General features: G+C 35.1%; 1 protein-coding gene across 1 annotated transcript in view; it reads right to left on the bottom strand.

The window, feature by feature from the left end:
• FKTN (fukutin) overlaps window positions 1-19,681 on the bottom strand; it is a 69,828-nt gene that overhangs the window by 28,813 nt on the left and 21,334 nt on the right. Inside the window, exons 4-8 of the mRNA XM_011948251.1 lie at window positions 17,557-17,616; window positions 12,907-13,110; window positions 9,482-9,759; window positions 6,925-7,082; window positions 5,751-5,788 (exon numbers count right to left, since the gene is read on the bottom strand). Coding sequence (XP_011803641.1) covers window positions 5,751-5,788; window positions 6,925-7,082; window positions 9,482-9,759; window positions 12,907-13,110; window positions 17,557-17,616 — 738 coding nt within the window. The remainder of the gene's footprint in view (window positions 1-5,750; window positions 5,789-6,924; window positions 7,083-9,481; window positions 9,760-12,906; window positions 13,111-17,556; window positions 17,617-19,681) is intronic.

Here is a 19,681-nt window from a genome sequence, read left to right as displayed (position 1 = left end):
AAAGAAAAGAGAAAAAATAAAGAAAACTAACCCCATATAATCTTTTTTCTATTATAAAAATCACATTTTATAGTTACTTGTTTGTCCCACATTAAAATGAACACATTAAGAGTAGATTCTTGGAGAGATAAATTTAAAGGGAAAGAATGGAACCACGATTCCCAAAGGCTGAGACATCCTTTTATCAGTTCCCTCCTCTACATTGCAATTTAGTAGCTGGACAGTCAGGATAAAATAAGGCTAATTATGAGAGCTACAAACAGAGCTGAAACAAAATGAATTTAATAATGTTTTCACCATTCAGTGATTCTATTGGTCTTTAGAGACTGTGTAGTATAGTAGAAAGAGCCTGAGATTTTGAATCAGATTATCAAATCTAGCATACTTCTTTTTAGCTGTGATCATATGCACATCATCTTCACTATCTATAAGGAAAGTGAATTCATTTTATCATTATATCTCCAGTGGGTAGAGTACTGCCTGAATATTTGTTGAATGAATAAAATAATGTAAGAATAAACAAATCTCTCCTATATCTAATTTTCTTGTTTTTGTTTAAAGATAATTATTATACTTCGTAGGGCAGCTGTGAAGATTAAAGGAGAAAAATGTCTTGCAAATTGTAAGGCCATAGATACCATTTACTCATCTTGGTTTTCTGATTCTCTTCATTTTTAGAGTGTTCTGGAGCTGAGGAAAGCACTCTAAATTCTACAGTGATGCTTTGCTACCTATGGGACAAAATCTAAACTTCTTGTCCTGGTGGACATAAACACTATGTTCTTGTTCCTGACTACTGGGGTCCAGCCTCATCTGCACTCTCCTCACACTTCATTTTATAACTTGTAAACCCCCAAATATACCACAATAACTTGTAACTCCTCAAATATACCACAACTTTTCAAGTCTCCACACCTGTTGTTTCCTTTGTCTGATATGGCCCTGACCAACAAAATCTTTCAAGTCTCAGCTCCAACCTCTGCAAAACACTCCCCGATTTTCCCAGGAAGACGTATGTATTTATTCTTCCAATGTTCCTATTCAGGAAGTGTTTCTATTCAACATTTGTAGAACAAAGAATTATGTTTGGTTCTAGATATACGAAGACAAATGAATTATCTTTTTCCATAACAAGCTTATGATAGTTACCACTTGTAAATACTTTTACTATAATTCATATCATATTTAATCCTAATCATCAATTTTATTTGATATTCCCTCCACTAGACTCTAAAGATGGTTCCCTGAGGGCAAGTACTACATCCTTCATCACTATATCTACAGGTTTAGAATGATGCCTGGCAAATAATGTCTGAAAAACACATACTGATGAATGGGCAAATGAATAAATGATTGACTAAGCCCCTCCCAGGGCTGCAACATTCTAAAATATCCTGTAATTCTTTTACAATATAGTAGGCAAGAATATAGATTCCTGATGGACTATACGAATCTTAAGCAAAAAGTACCCTACCTTCAGTAAGAAGAATTTCTTGCAGATAAGTCACTGTCTACAGAATATACAAATTCCACACGATCCTTCATTTTGAATACATCCCTTTCCTCAAAGCCATAAATGCTCTTACAATAAATGACTGGAATGAGAGATACATGTTCTAATGCTCGTTGTAGTAGGAAAAGCCTGGAGCTAAGAGGTGGAGACCTAAGATTTAGTCCATGCTCAACCAGCGATGACTGTGTTACTGACATCTTGAAAGATCAATTTTCTTACCTGTTAAGATAATCCTTGCCTTATTACACAGAGTGACTGAAAGAATTAAAAAGCAGATATGAAAAATTCGTGCTCTACAAAAATATCAGGTCTGATAGTACCTCTTGCTGGTACTGCCGCCATGTGGACATATTCCCACCCCAATCTACTTTTCCTAAGATACTCTCAGAAACTCCATTTCTTTTTTTTTTTTTTGGAGACAAAGTCTCCTCGCTCTGTTGCCCAGGCTGGAATGCAGTGGCATGATCTTGGCTCACTGCAACCTCCACCTTGTGGGTTCAAGTGATTCTTCTACCTCAGCCTCCCAAATAGCCGGAATTACAAGTACACACAACCATGTCCAGCTAATTTTTTTATTTTTTGTAGAGCCAGGGTTTCGCCATGTTGCCCAGAGAGGTCTCAAACTCCTGAGCTCAGGCAATCCAGCCACCTTGGCCTCCCAAAGTACTAGGATTACAGGCATGAGCCATGGCACCCGGCCCAAAATTCCATTTCTTAGAACTGATCCTTGTATGTGTTAAAGTGCATACATGCATACAGCTATATACCTTAAACATCTGTTACAAAATTTAAACATTTTAGTATACATACTTTTTTTTCATTTAAAAATATCCTGCACAAGATAGATTAAAGAGTTGAATGTAAAACCCAAAACTATAAAAACCCTGGAAGACAACCTACGCAATACCATTTAGGACATAGGCACAGGCAAAAATAGGCACAGGCCAAAAGAAATTGCAACAAAAGCAAACTGACAGATAGGATCTAATTAAAATAAAGAGCTTCTGCATAGCAAAAGAAACTATGAATAGAGTGAACAGATAACCTACGGAATGGGAGAACATTTTTGCAAACTATGGTTTGCAAACCATAGATATTAGGTCTAATATCCAGCATCTATCAGGAACTTAAACAAATTTACAAGAAAAAAACCAAACAACCCCATTAAAAAGTGGGCAAAGGACATGAACAGACACTTTTCAAAAGACATACATGTGGCTAACAATCATATGAAAAAAGTTCAACATCACTGATCATTAGAAAATGCAATAAAAAACAATAAGATACTATCTAATACCAATCAGAATGGCTACTATAACAAGTTAAAAAATAATAATAAAATAAAATAAAAAATCCCAGATATTGGTGAGGTTGTAGAGAAAAAGGAACACTTATACATGGTTGGTGGGAGTGTAAATTAGTTCAACCATTGTGGAAGACAGTGTGATTATTCCTCAATGACCTAAAGACAGAAATACCATTTGAACCAACAATTCCATTATCAGGTATATACTGAAAGGAATATAAATCATGCATTCTATTATAAAGACACATACATATGTGTTCCCTGCAGCACTATTCACAATAGCAAAGGCATGGAATCAATCTAAATGCTCATCAATGATAGACTAGATAAAGAAAATGTAGTATATATACACCATGGAATACTATGCAGCCATAAACAAGTTCATGTTCTTTGCAGGGACATGGATGGAGCTGAAGGCCATTATCTTTAGCAAACTAACACAGGAACAGAAAACCAAATACTTCACGTTCTCACTTACAAGTGGGAGCTAAATGATGAGAACACATGGACACATAGAGGGGAACAACACACAGTAGGTCCTTTTAGAGGGTGGGAGGAGAGAGAGGATCAGGAAAAATAACTAGTGGGTACTAGGCTTAACACTTGGGTGGTGAAATAATCTGTACAACTAACCCCCCAACACAAATTTACCTATGTAACAAACTTGCACCTGTACCCCTGAACTTGAAAGTTAAAAATAAAATAAATAAGTAAACCAATAAAAATAAATCCCGAGTACAAATCTCAGGATTACTGTACCTCTAAAAAAAAGACAAAATTAATATCCTAATTTAAATATCATGTTTGATTTTTCCTGTTCAGCCAATGAATAGGGACACAAAGCCCAAGAAGAATCCTGGAATCCAAAAGCACAAATCTTATATCAAAGAATAAGGTGACAGAAGGCACCAACTTTTACTGTAGATGAGGAAAGCAAGGCTCAGAAAATCACCCAAAATCTTAGAGCAAATTAGTAGAAGTAAAACAAGAATGTTGCTATCTAGATATTCCTAGGCCAGGTGTACAGGTATTTCCAACTTTCCTTTTGGTTTTTCACTGATATTCAACAGACTGGAGCTCATTCATTATCTTATGATGGTTTTTGCTAAAACAAAATCAAATTCAGGAAAATGTATACTATTCTAGTTTTTGAACTTCATGGTAGATTGAGAAAATAATTAAAAGTAAATAAAGTCTGCCTCTCTTCCTGAACTATTCGATACTAAAACCATTAGATGGGGCAGAGCAAGAAAGGTTTTTGTGCAAAGGGATTGCCTGATATGGGGTGTCAGAGCCTGGGCAGGTAATGAGAGCACCCACATGAAGAGAGTAGGAGAGTGTCCAGGGTGGGGAGTCAGGGCCCAAGCAGGGTGAGGAGAGCCTCTCTGCAGAAAAGCAGCCAGGTATGGGAAGTCAGAGCCTGAACAGGGTAAGAAGAGTGCCTCTACCTGGGTGCAGTCCAGCAGGGTATAGCAGTGCCCAGGTAGGGTGAGAAGAACAGCCATGTGGTGGGGGCAGGAAGGGGAGGACACGTGTTGGAAGACTGGTTACATACAGGGCGACTGAACAACTAAGTAAACATTAAGGACAATGGGAGTCAGGTTTCTCACGATTTGAGAAGGGAGTTGCAAATATGGAAATGAACTCTGTTGTTTAATTGGAACTTTGGACTGGAGATATCATTGTGAATTCAGAGGTTTCAATACATACATACAGAAATAAATATACACAGACATACACAACCTACCCCTGTCCACTGAGAGAAACTTTCTGCAGCAAAACCCAAATAGCAATGGGTACACCTGGCATCCAGGTCTTGGCTTCTAAAAGGAAATAGGACTTAAAGAAATGGCTGATCCCAGGGTGGAGGTAGGAAAATTATAAGATGAACCCAGAATATCTTATAGTGCCAAAAAGTAATAAAGTGTTCAAAAAATAATGGAGACAAGTAAAAAGACACAGCATTGTGAAGGAGTTTCTACTGGCCAAATATGGAACAATCTGAAGATCAAAATACATAATGAAAATAATGGACTATAACCCATAGGGTAAAATAGGAAACCATGAATTTATATTGATATGAACAAATAAATTGAAAATGTAATGAGGAAAACAATATTTACATAGTTTTAAAGTAACTTCTTGCCAGATGCTTATTATTATAAACGAAAAAACCAGAAACTTCATAGTGGTAAAGATATAAAGTTTCAGATACCACTTTAATCAGGTGAACAATGTGAATATCAACAATAATGGGACAAATAAAAATTATGCAGTGCCCAGTGAGATGTAATGAGAGCACAGTACCACTTCTATACCTTCTAAAGAAGTATAAGCTAAATCTAACATGAGGAACCCCCAGACAAACCCCAAATGAGGCACACTGCACAAAACATCTGGCTTGTGACCTTCAGTAGTATTAGTCATGAAAGTAATAAAAGAACTGAGAAACTGTCCCAGACTGAAGAAGATTAAGGAGACAGGAAAATTAAAACAATGTGTGATTTTGAATCGAATCCTTTTATTACAAAGGTTATTACTGGGACAACTGACAAAACTTGAATAGGGATTAAATGGTAAAAATGTACATGTTAATTTCCTAGCTTTCATATCAGGACATGTAGAGAATGTTCCTCTGTTTTAAAAAATACTAAATTTTTTGAAATTGTGGGACATCTGGTTAACATCTTACTCCCAAGTGGAGTAAGAAAAAAAAGAAAAAAAAAAAAAAAGCTATTGGTACTGTACTTGCAGCTTTTATGTATTTAAAAGTGCTTTTTAAAAATTATTTTAAAAAAAGACAGGAGGCTGCTTTATGAGATCTATTAGATTAATTCATTGCTTGTTTTACACCAAAGCATTACATTTAAGACTGTTTGGCGCCATCAAGTGTTCAAATACATCTATGTTCACTTTAATTTGAAAACTGACCCTACTGGAGCTTTTCTTCGTGCCAGGTACAGTAGATACTGGGCCAACACAAGTAAATAAAAGAACACTCCTGTTATCAAGCAGTTCATAAAATTTGGTAAGAGGATGAGAAAGACATTCATAATTCACTGTGATAACTGCTATAATAGACATGACAACCACAGCAAACTCCCTTAGGACAGGAAGAGCAGTCAAGTTTAAGCACAAAACTCCATCTCTTCTACTTCCTGTTATTATGTGGTAGGCATATGTCAGGCAGCACTTTTCTACTAGAGTAGACCCACCCATGCATGTGGCTTTTCAGCTTTTTATTCATGAGGCTGGCTGCATAAATTTCACAGCTCCACAATGACTTAAGGAAACAGGGTTAGGAAGGCCCACTTGGGTTTAGGTGTCACTCGGCTTTAGGTGCCAGTACACTGGATTAGAGAAACCTCAGATTTGTGGGTCTTGGGCACTTGACAGTAACATACTTCATTTTTATATCCCTCATGGATACAGCTTTCTTGGCAGGGAACCCCAGAAAATAAAGGGCAAGTGAAAAAATTCGGGTACCAAAACGCCACTGTAAATTTGCCTGCTTTCACTGTATCTCTGTGTTTCATGTCATCTCTTAGAGCTGAACTTTCATGCCTCTCAAAATCATTTTTATATCCCCAGGGCCAGAAGCCAGGGGAACACAATAAAAGTATATTGAATTGAAAGCTGCAGCAAGAGAATAAAGTTTTAAAAGCGCTTGGTCTTCGTGTAGCACTTATCTTCAAAAACCTTCATAAATGCAAAAAAAAATCATATTCAATGCCAACTCTGAAACAAACTGTATTTTCATGAAGTCTTCTAAATCTACATAGTCCATCTTCTATAGTGGCTTTATCCTACTTGGACTGAGAATACACCACTTTTTACAAAGTTAATGGGCTATCTTAACTCAAGGCAGAAGCCAGTGCTAAACCTATTAAAGTTATTCAAATAATAAATAAATATCAACCTATTGACTTAGAAAATAGTTTCTTAAGATTAATTTTTAATCTACTTTTTAAAAAACTGAAAGAAAACAATCTAGAAGAAAAGAGACATATCAAAAAAGGATGTTTACTTTTCTATTTTCCATAAGCCCCTTCATCTTCCCACCTTCAAATATTAAAAAATAATCCCAACATTTTCTTTAATTTACAAGTACACATTTGGTTGTCTCTAACCTGAAAGAATGCTCGAGCTTCTTTATATCTACACTCAATAAACCTAGAGTGTGGTATTTCTTCTACAAAGTGCATTGGATCCTTTGGAATGAGAACTTCCAGTCCATCAACAGTAACTTGCTGTAACTCTGGCCTGAAAACAAAAGTTAAGATTTATTAATGAGGGGTCGGGGAAAAGGGGAGGAAGACCATTGACAAATACCTAATGCATGTAGAGCTTAAAACCTAGATAACAGGTTGACAGGTGCAGCAAACTACCATGGCACATGTATACCTATGTAACAAACCTGCATGTTCAGTACATGTATCCCACTACTTAAAGTAAAATTTAAAAAAAATAATAATAATAAAAAATAATTTAAAAAGATTTATTAAAAGGATTTAACCCAGAATACTGGCAGCCTCTTACAAATATTAAACATTAGCAAAATAAACATCAAGCATAGTTTCATCAATTACATCAGATATCAATTAGCAATTTTAATAAGACCTTGAAAAATCTGACATCAAACAGTTGAGTTTTAATTATTTTGGTTATTGTATTTATATATTAATATATTTGTACTTGTTCATATACACTTTGGCATTTTAAGGAGAAACAAAAATTTTGTGACATAATTTTTAATTATCAGTTTACTTTTAGAGAAGTAAATGTTTTTAACACTTAAGTCACACAAGTTAATTACATGGCCTGAGAATCTCATTAATGGGTAAAATTCTAATCTGCAAATCTATCTTATGTATTTTGGATCCCGTAGTCCAAAAATATTATTTGAGAGTTTTCCATTCCTATTCATATAAAATTATACAATCTAGATAGCTTTTATCTATTGTTACACATTTATATTTAATAAGTAACTGACAATTTTGAAATTTACTGAGTTATTAAACTTTGAAATAAATTCGTAAAGCTTTAAAAAACTAAAAGATAATGTCTCCCTAAAGAAGGTTATTCAAAATACAGAATAAGAAAAAAACATGCAAAAAAGTGGTAAGAGAACAGTGAGTACTAAAATTTTTGATTCAAATAAGAGAAGTCAATAATAAAAACAAAGTATTTTTCTCCATCTCTACTCATGTTTTTTTTTTGGTCATTTCATTTTGAAAATATGGCTTGGTTCAGAAAAGTTTTGACTTTCAATACACAAAAAATATAGAAGACTTCAGTTTTGAATACCTTTTTCAGTCATTCTCAAATATGTGACTTTAAGTACTAACAAGAAGGCAATCTCACATGATTCCAGATAGAAAGAGAGAGAAAAAATATATATATAATATATATTTTTTAAAGAAGGCAAGAATAAACATACTCTTACACTTCTCAAGTGTAACAGATAAGAATTATCTCACTGGAAGTTGCTAAGAAGGAGTTTTTAATGTGAAAATCCTTACAAATATTTACTGCTACCTTTACATCAGTTTCTGCTATTCAAAGTAGACTGTAACATCATTATTGTTGATTTCAAAAGGAGAATAAAAGGGATAATTCTAGGTTACAAACTTTATACTCCAAGTATAACTTCAAGAATGTTTTTAGTCCTGTAATTGTTAACATTACAAACTAAACCTAATCAAATTTTACATGAGTTCCTTCAAATAACTGTTTCTCACAAGAAACATTTTTATTATTGCGATAGCCAAAGATAAATTATTGCACATGGTTTTAAAAAACATACAGGAAAGTGCATAACATAAAGGCACAAAATAATGAATTTTAAAGTAAACACCAAAGTCTCCACCACAGAAATAAAATTCTTCCAGCTTCCCTGTAGTTCTCTGTGTCCTCTATCTAGTCTTTTTTGGTACCTCTTGCTTAGCCTTCTTAATACTTTTACTGTAAGGGTATACATCTATGAACATAATTTAGCAGGTGTTTGAACTTTTTATAAAAGTAATAACAGAATTTCGTTTCTTTTGTGCCTTGTGTCATTCAGCATTGCAGGATTCATCCACGATGTGCACAGACCTCTAGTTTATTTTTCCCTGCTGTGTAATACTTCATTATATGAATATATATATCAAAAATTATTTATCCCTTTATAGTTGTTGTTTTTTGTTTCTTTTTTTTTTGAGACAGAATCTTGCTCTGTTGCCTAGGCTAGAGTGCAGTATCACAATCTTGGCTCACTGCAACCTCTGTCTCCGGGGCTCAAGCAATTTTCCTGCCTCAGCCTCCCCAGTAGCTGGGATTACAGGCACCCGCCATAATGCACAGATAATTTTTGTAGTTTTTGTAGAGATGAGGTTTCACCACGTTGGCCAAGCTGGTTTGGAACTCCTGACCTCAGGTAATCCGCCCGCCTCGGCCTCCCAAAGTGCTGGGATTATGTGCATGAGTCACACAGCCCAGCCAATCCTTTTATTGTTGAAGGACATTTGGGTTGCTTCTAATTTGGAGGCATTAAAAACAATGTTACTATAAACACTTATATAAATTATATATTAGATTTCAATACTCAAATGTAAAAACACTGCAAGAATTATGACTGAACAACACTCATTTCACATTTCACCTTTTGACTCTGAACTTACCTGTCAAAAGCTCCTGGATAACGACCAAACTGTAACTTTCGGAAGGGAACGAATTTCCTGTCAATGTGTTCTTTAAGCCTCAAGTGGCCGTGCCAGAGGTAGTTGCCACTCCTCTCATGGAAGACTACCAAGTGGATCGCATGAGTGGCCAATTTGCAGATATAGTGCAGGGGGATTTCAGTTCCAGAAAGTGAGTCTATCCCGTCTAGCCGGGGATCTTTACTCTCAATCTTTAGGCACTGAAATCCCATATTCTCAGCTATCCGAAACCAGCCTTCCTAGAACCAAAGAAGCATCAAACATCAAGAAACAACATTTAAACATGGAATATTTAAAGCCAAATATCAGTAGCAAAACAAAAGTGCTTCTTACATTGAACTTGAGCCATATTTTTGTGCTAATCTGCTCTGCAAGAATTTTTTTTTTTTTTTTGAGACGGAGTCTTGCTCTGCCGCCCAGGCTGGAGTGCAATGGCCGGATCTCAGCTCACTGCAAGCTCCGCCTCCTGGGTTTCCGCCATTCTCCTGCCTCAGCCTCCCAAGTAGCTGGGACTACAGGCGCCCGCCACGTCGCCCGGCTAGTTTTTTGTATTTTTAGTAGAGACGGGGTTTCACCGTGTTAGCCAGGATGGTCTCGATCTCCTGACGTCGTGATCCACCCGTCTCGGCCTCCCAAAGTGCTGGGATTACAGGCTTGAGCCACCGCGCCCGGCCAAGAATATTTTTAAATGAAGATGATGGGCAGAAGGTAGTGGTAGGAGAATAAAGGAAAGTAGCAAAAATACAAAGTATGTAGCAGGAAAGATATAGCCAAAGACTCTCTTTATGGGTTGGGCTCTGTGCCTCGCCCCTGTAATCCCAGCGCTTTGGGAGGCTGAGGCAGGCGGAAGACTTGAGCTCAGGAGTTTGAGACCAGCCTGGGCAACATCGTGAAACTCTGTCTTTACAAAAAATACCAAAAAAAATTAGCTGGGGTGTGGTGGCATGCACCTATAGTCCCAGCTACTCGGGGGTCTGAGCCAGGAGGATCAGTTGAACCTGAGAGGTCAAGGCTGCAGTGAGCCAAGATCGTGCCACTGCACTCAAGCCTGGGTGACAGTGAGACCCTGTCTCCAAAAAAAAAAAAAAAAAACCACTCTCTTTATGAAAATTAATACAAATCCCTTCCTTGGAATGAGAATGCTCATATTAGTGTTTTCTGGTGAGTTTCTATAAAGTAAATGTTGATTTAGGGACAGCACTTAAAATTAAACTTGTAATTCTTAATTTAACTTTTAATAACCTTTATCTTCAAAAGTACTTCAAAAAAGTAGTTCTTTCATCTCATAGTTTACATCCCAGCATCTTAAAATACTACCATAATAGAACACCATCATAATGCAAATCATTAGAAAGTAAACAAACATACTGTAAGACAAGGTTCATTTTCCAACATCATTTGTTTCATTATCAACTGTAATATTCCCTTTTTCCCTTTTCTTTCTTGGTACACCTAAGAAGTAGAAAGCACTGACTGAGGGTGAGGGTAGCCAATTCAAAGAAAGACGCTACTGAATAGAATAAAAGAAAGGCATTATTAGCTGATAAATTCAGGAAATATTTAAAAGGCCGGCCAGAACTTGAGAGGAATGTGACCTTGGATTATAGGAGAAAAGACTGACAGACAAAATAGGCAGAATTATGATATGATTTGCTTTCTTATAACTATCAACAAGATAAGTAAAGAACAAAATAGTTGATCTCATCAATTGGTGTAAAGGCCTAGGTCAAGGTTGTACTGCAAAAGTCCACTCCCAGTTGCCCTGGCAGAGGTCTGCTCACTTTATGGTAATGGCATTAACACAGAAAACTCACATGCAAATGGAGTCTCTCATTATTAGATCTAACAATCTGATTAGTTCCACATTGGGGGAAGTTTTAGCGGGGACTATCCAAGGGTTCTTGAATCTCTTGAATAGCAGGATGTCACATGTACAAAAGGATAAACTTTTGGGAGGCTGAGGCGGGTGGATCATTTGAGGTCAGGAGTTCAAGACCAGCCTGGCCAATATGGTGAAACCCTGTCTCTACTAAAAAAAAAAAAAAAAAAAAAAAAAAAATTAGCTGGGCGTGGTGGCATGCACCTGTAGTCCCAGCTACTCGGGAGGCTGAGGCAGGAGAATCCCTTGAGCCTGGGAGACGGAGGTTGCAGTGAGCAGATTGCACCACTGCACTCCAGCCTGGGTGACACAGCAAGATTCCGTCTCAAACAAACAAAGAATAAACTTGAACCCATGTGCTGATTCTGGGTACGGCTGAGCTTTTGCTTCTTCCTCTGACTAAGGTAGTATCAGTTTTGCCAATGGTGGCATATTCCCCTTCTTCTAAAATAGTGGTTCTCAAGGCAAGTGGGACTGCACCCAACAGCCATTTTAGATATTTGTGGGGATATTTTTGGTTTATCATGATAATAAACTGGCATTTAGAGTCCTAGGCCAACAACACTAGACATCCTACAATCCAAAACATGAAAATCTATCCTGTGTACTATGTAATTTCAAATGTCCTGTCAGATAATCATGTAGTGAAAAATTTGTGTATAATTGTCTGAGCCTTTATTTCTCAGGAATACAATAGTCACGTCAATGGAGAAACAATTTTACTTTTTTGTTGTTGGAAACTTGTGCGCTAATTTGGAAAATCATATTGCCAACAATAATATCATTCATAATACGAGTTTATATTTGTAGCTACCACATTCTGTGGTCCTACTTCTAAATACAAGCATCGGAATTACTTTATTATGTCTTCCAGTGTAGTCATTCTGGAACATCTGCACACTGAAATACGTATCATTTCCTTTTATTTCTAGCTTATATTATAGTTAATGCATTAAATTGATTTGGGGAATTACGTATACAGGAGGGTTATAATTTCTATGAACTTCACTTGGGGAAAATAAAGGGACATTATAAAATATTCTCTGTAAAAATAAGCCTTGTAGGCTTTTTCTATGAGATACCAAACAGTTCAACAGAAATGACCTAAAAATACTGATATTGAGAAGTCTTTCCCTAGCAAAAAAGCAGAATCCTTCCTCTCATCTTCCTGTTGTGAACATGGATGTGATATCTGGAGCTATGACGGCTATCCTGTGATAATGAGGTAAATGAATAAAGAATTTCAGAGACACAAGTCCTGACATCAGTGGCTAGCTAAACGAATATCAATAGCCACTAACCTTTTAATTTCTCATTATATAAGAAAAAGAAATCCCCTATTTGCCTTAGTGATTAGTTGTATTGTTATTTATAGCTGAAAATATTCCTGATACAATTTATAAAGTGTTTTAGGAAATTTTTTAATGTTTTACATTTTAAACCAGCCTAAACCCATACTATTTTGTAAAAAGAGAGACATTCCATTATCTGAAAGCAAATCACTTACCTCATTCTTCCATAGGTGATACTGCAGTGCAAATGCAGTAAAGTCTCTTGGAACACAGAAAAACGTGCATTGTGAAATGGAGCCTTGAGAAGTATTTTTGACTTGTTCAAAGTTCTTATTAATCAATTCCAATACCAAAGGATCAATAAGAAACACTGGTACATTTTGGCTGGATGTTAGCATAATAAATTTTTTAACTGCACGCTGTTTGAGAGAAAAAGAATTCTCATATTTCCAGTGAAGCCAACACAACAGCCTATTTTATAACATTTTAATGCATTAATTGTATAGGAATGCAGAGTATTTACCCAATCGATACCACACTTATCATTGTGCTAAAAAATACAAATGATTAAATAGCACATATGGTCTCTGCTCTCAATAAGCAGTCTTCTAAGAAAGATGAACATTTTCAATATAAGGTGAAATATGCTATAATAAAAACATATACAACACATTATAAAAGTATAGACCAGTAAGCTACAAATTTGCCGTACATCAAAAGGATAAGAAATTTCACAGAGGAAGTGGTATCTGACATGAAAATGTGGGGCTTACAAAATTATTCTCTTAATGTTAGCTAAATCTTTTCAAGCAAAATTGAGAGAACTATCTGTCAGCTTTTAAAAATCAGTCTTGTTAACCTTTCAAAAACAAAAATCAGTTGTTGGTACCATTTTTCTTCATGTCTGTAATGCTGCTTAATAATCTTTTAAAAGACTCAGACCAAAATACACTGCCTGTTTGATGATTGCCATGTATAATGTGCTTTTCTAATACTGCAATATTTCAAAATACAACTCTGCTGGGTAGTAACTAGTGTCCCCTACTGAAAAAAACAAAAATTCAACAGTGGAATGAAAACAAACTAAATCACACTTAGGAGTAAGTAATACCTAAGAGCAGCAAGGATAAACAGAGTATCTGGCATACACTATTGCTTAAAAGCCTACTTCAATGAAAGCAAGACTTAAAGGAATGTTTGCCTATCAGAAAGGTGCTTCATGAAATTAAGAATAAATTCTTATTCAGAAAATTTGAAGGAACTCATAAAAATATATACAAGATAAATAAATAGACAAAATATCAATTTTAAGGATAAAGGATGAGATAAAGCTAAGAATCAGTGTCATTATTTGTTTTTAGTGTAGAGTATTATGCAAATGCCAAGAATACAATAATCTCTGCCTTATAGGGGTTTATTACCTCAGTGTGAGAAACAGCTAAGTAAAAAGTTAGGATAAACAATGTTACACCAAAAAATTCAAGTTAGATGACAGAAATTTCTTTAAAAATACAATTTAACAAAACTATCACAAGATGAAACAAAATCTGAATTGCCCTATACCTATTAAGGAAACTAAATTTGTTAGGGGAAAAAAAAAAAAACAGCCCTCAAAACAGCAAGGAAAAACTTCAGACTTAAGACAATTCGCTGGTGAATTCTATCATTTTTAAGGAAGAATACCAATTCTACAAAAACTTTCTCAGAAAATGGAGCAGGAGAAAATACTTCCTATCTGATTTTAAGAGGCCAGTGCAATACTTAATAGCAAAAATTCTCTCGCCTGTAATCCCAGCACTTTGGGAGGTCAAGGCAGGTGGATTACCTGAGGTCAGGAGTTCGAGACCAGGCTGGCCAACATGGTGAAACACCGTCTTTACCAAAAATACAAAAATTACCCCAGCGTGGTGGCGTGCACCTGTAGTCCCAGCAACTCGGGAGGCTAAGGCAAGAGAATCACTTGAACTCAGGAGGTGGAGGTTGCAGTGAGCTGAGATCACACCACCACACTCCAGCCTGGGCAAGAGAAAGAAACTTCATCTCAAAAAAAAAAAAAAAAAAAGCAAAACCCGACAAAGACATTACAAAAACAAAGTATAGTCCACCATCTCTCATGAACATAGATGCAAAAATACTTAATAAAATATTAGAAAATGAATTCTAGTAACTAAAAAAAGATAAAAAAAGGAAAGTAAATATCATGACCAAATAGTATTTATCCTAGGAATGAAAGGTTACTTTAGCATATGAAAATCAATCAATAAAATTTGACAAATCAACAGAAAAAAGGGAAAAAGTATGATAATTTCAACATAGAAAAAAGTATTTGACAACATTCAATATCTATTCATGACTTAAAACTTTCAGCAAACCAGGAATAAAATACATCCTCAACTTGATGAAAGGCATGAACAAAAAATCTATTACTGAGTCATGTGGGAGTTCTTCACGTATCTCCGATACCATTCCTTTGTGAGATAAATGTTTTACAAATATTTTCTACTCTGTGGCATGCTTATTCGTTTTCTTAATGGTGTTTTTTGATGAGGAGAAGTTTAAAATTTTAATAGTCCAATTTAGCTATTTTTTGTGTGTATGTGTCTTTTAGGGTTATTGCTTTCTGTGCTTCACACTAGGAAAAAGAAACAAGAAAGAAATGATTTTGGAAGAAAGATGAGATAACAGAACTACTACATAAAAGGTACTATAATGTTTGTTTAATGGATCTCAGCTTGGTGTTAAATACAAATATGATGAACACACATAGCTTCATTACCATTCTTAATAGAAATACAGATTAGGTCAGGGTCAAGGAGAGATTCTATAACTCACCTTCTAAACACATCCTCCAAGTTGTTATCAATACAATCATTAATGCTCCTTGGAAACGTGTTCAATTGATTCTAAATCCAATTAATTCTAAATCACTATTATCATCTGACATTCAGTAATTCATTTTGTTTATAAGAATGAAAAACATCTTGTTGAAAAGAGATTATACTGAGACCACAATAGCCTATTCATCTGCCTGTGTATTAAAATTTTATTAAAACCTAAAAAGGCTTGGCAGGACTTGTTCTTAGTAAAAGACTAGTTCCTAATTATTATTTTCTTTTCTAAATGCTCCCAAGTCATCTATAACTCAATAAACATTGAGCTCTAGAATTTTACCAGGGCTCAATATCACACTATTGATGAGATTTCACCTTTTATTCCTTCTAAAAGTTTAGAAGTATATTAGTACTTCTCCTTTCCTGTGATTTTGCATAGTGATTCATTGACCACATTTACCATTTTTTTTTAGTCCCTTCAATGTAAAAGAGTATAAAGAGAACTCACTGAATATGGTAAGCTGCTCTTAAACTTTTTGCTTGAGTACCATGGAAGTAAAGACTGAAAAAAATCCATTATTTTCTCCCACCTCAAGGATCATTTCTTGAATGAAAAGGATAGAGTCACGCTACTTTTTTCTATTATTTTAAGCTTTAAATTTTTCACAAATTCCATTTAAAAATGTATCAGTGAACCTGTAACTTCTCCGACTGTTCTATTTACTAAAAGGTTTGGGAATGTTGTCAGAATGTTGTTGGTTAATACTGATAAAGGAAAACCTTTTATCCAACTGAAGCTACTACAACTTTAAATTTTTTTCTGAAATTGCTTTTCAGTGTACTGATGAAGACTCCCAATAAATGGCAAACCTGAAAAATTTATGTTTCTCTAAGTATCATCACATCTTATAATGTTAAAATGTATGATAGATCACCACTATTGCCTTTGGCTGTTAAATACTGAATATTAAATCTCAGCAAATTGCTTCAACCACAGGATGATAAATCTGGTCCAAGTATTACATGTATGTGTTTTCTAAGGGTGGGATGGATGTAGAGAAGGGTTACAGAGAAGCATACAAAATACCTCTTTTTAATTTAATCTAAAATCTTTATAACTGTGACTGGGTAGTATTCCAAGTATATCATGCTTACCTTTATCCTCAGAATACCCTAAATTCACAGAGCAAAACAATTGCTATTTTTTAATAAATTGAAAGTTTACATTGATACTTATAGACTAGAGAGCTGGGAAGTCTGATAACAGGATATCCCCAACTTTACTTTTAAACAGTAGTTCAAAATCTACTTGGTGTTAGCAATGACCTAAAATGACCACTGCTTGGCGATCTGAAAATCCACTTTTAATTTAAAGAGTTCCACATCTCTGGTTATAGAGAAGCCAAAGATTGAAGTGTATCAAGAAATATCTGGTCATTCCCATAATGTATACTAACAGAATAAATGTTGTGTTTTATTAGTAACCCAGGAATGTTTTTCTTTCTAAATTTAGTTTTAAAACATACGAAAATATATTTTATCAATGTGTAGGTTCTGAAATCTGTAAAACAAAACAAGGATATATTGTGTATATTGCTGGTTTCCTCTCATCTTATAAAGGAACTATGTTGAATAGATTTTTATTCCTGATCATTACTTGTCCCTTATTCAAATATTCATCAAATATTTGATTCATATATTCATTCATTTAGAGAAACACCATAGCTCAGTGAATGAGGGTTTTAGAGGGAGACAGAATCTGGTCTTACCAAATTATTAGTCAACTAACCTTAATCTCCCTAAGTGAATTGAGAGTAACAATATTTACTCACTTCTTAAAGTTTCTATAAGGACTAAATAAGACATTGCATAAAGCACTCGGTAAAGGGCCTGTTCCTTATCTGCCACTACCAACTGGTCACCCACCACACAAGGTAGCTATTATTACTACCATCATTCAATAAATACTTACAGAGTAAATGAATGAACTAAATGAACATTATAATTGAGAAATTTCTTGTTTATTCTACATACCCACTGTGTGCTATCAAATCCAATTCGGCTTCCTTTGGATTTTGACAAACCAGCTCCATTCTAGGAAGATAACAAAAGAACTTTTTAGTAAATTCAAAGCCCAGCATATAACATTACATTTCATTTAGGCATGAGATTCAAAATACAATTAGCTTATAATCATTAAAAAGCATTATCCAATACCTATTTTTCACATAGTCATGAGCTAAGAATTCTACATTTTTATGATATAAAAATCCAAGATGGAAAACATTGATAGATTTGTAGTAAGTTAATTAAGTTATTAAATAATAAGGTAGACATGGTCAACATCTCTGAATCAATTAATTTCCATCAATGAATGGCAAACTCTTTGGAATTAGGGTTTGTCTATTAAGGTCTATGGCTATATCTGCAATCTCAACATATCTCCAAATATAAAATTAGTGTTTGTAGACTTTGGCAAAGTGATAAAGTATAATGTTTACTGAGGAGCTCGTGTGTTTGACACATCCATATATGAATTATGTATACTCATAGACCCCTCACAACAATCCTGCAAGGTAAACATTATTATTTATTTTGCAGATAGCACCAGCATGCACACTTTACCTAACATACATCATAATTTTGAATGTTGAAGTTTTTATAAAAGGTATTTCAGGTCTAGAGCATCAGATGAAAGAAAATTATTATGAGTTTCCATCTGATAGCCCCAAAATACTTTAGAGTAACAGGAGAAAGAATGTCTGATGTTCTAGAGACAAAAGGAAGAATGTTTCAAGCTTAAAGAAGATCCAAGTAAGTTTCTTATGCCTTGAGTGCATACTTTATCTATAAGCTATAGATGGGAGGATGCTAAGAACAATTAGAGTAGCCTCACCCTAAAAATGAAATGTGCTCTAAGTTCCTAAACCTCATTTCCCCATTAAACCTCACATTCAAGGGTAGGGACCAAGTCCAATCCATCTTTGTATCACCAGTAGTACCTAGGATAGTGCTTGATGATTTGTATAGCTTAGTAAAGGTTTGTTAATTGGAAGGAAGGAGGAAGGGATGGAGAAATGAATATACTAAGTAATTAAGACACAGCCAGAACTGGTCTTTCCTCACAAGCTCTGCAACTTAACCAATAACATTTTAATACTAAGGGATGTTTGAGAAAAAAACAACTGTAATCTTCAAACCTGAAAAAAGACTGCAAACATTGTAATACGGCTACTTGTTCACCTTAGTCCTACATTAGTTGATGAGCCTATATTTCTGAGCTGTATAATTTGTTCAGTTTGGGATAAGCAAATTTCTAGTGAACGAGCATGTTATTTTTATAATAGCTTTATTGAGATATAATTCACATACCATAAAATCTGCCTTTCTAAAGTGATTTTTAGTATGTTTAGAGTTGTGCAACTATTAACACTAATTCCAGAATATTTTAATCACTCCAAAAAGAAACTATGTTCCTATTAATAGCCACTCCCCTTTCTCCACTCAATCCTAATCATAATGCTAATTATCTTCTCTGTGGATTTGCCCATTATGGACACTACATAAAAATGGAATCATATATGTGGCCTTTTACATCTGGTTTTTCACTGAGCATGATGTTTTCAAAGTTCATTCATTCATGCTTTGGCATGTATCAGTACTTTATTTCCTTTTATGGCTAACATTCCATTGTATATTCATTCATTAGTTGATGAACATTTAGGTTATTTCCAGCTTTTGGTGGCTATTATGAAAAATGCAATCAGAAATATTCATGTTTCATAATCATTCCCTTGTACACACTGACAACTTACCTCCATCTGACTTCATTTTACTTGCTCAGCAAAAGCCCAACTTTCTACTTCTTCTGCACCTGCAATTGTGCAGCTAAAGTGGCTGCTGACTGATATCACTTTATTATTATTATTATTACTATCATTATTGAGACAGGGGTCTCTGTTGCCCAGGCTGTTGCAGTGGCATGATCACAGCTCACTGAAGCCTCAACCTCCCAGACAAGTGATCCTCCTACCTCAGTCTTCCTAGCAGCTAAAACTATAGAGGCATGCACTACCACACCCGGCTAATTTTTGTATTTTTTGTAAAGACAGGTTCTCACCTTATTGCATTGGCTGGTCTCAAGCAATCCACTTGTTTC

Source organism: Colobus angolensis, unplaced genomic scaffold (assembly GCF_000951035.1).
Source record: "Colobus angolensis palliatus isolate OR3802 unplaced genomic scaffold, Cang.pa_1.0 Scaffold276, whole genome shotgun sequence".
Lineage (NCBI taxonomy): Eukaryota > Metazoa > Chordata > Mammalia > Primates > Cercopithecidae > Colobus > Colobus angolensis.
The sequence above is the reverse complement of the archived record's forward strand: the minus strand, read 5'-3'. Positions and strand labels throughout refer to the sequence as shown.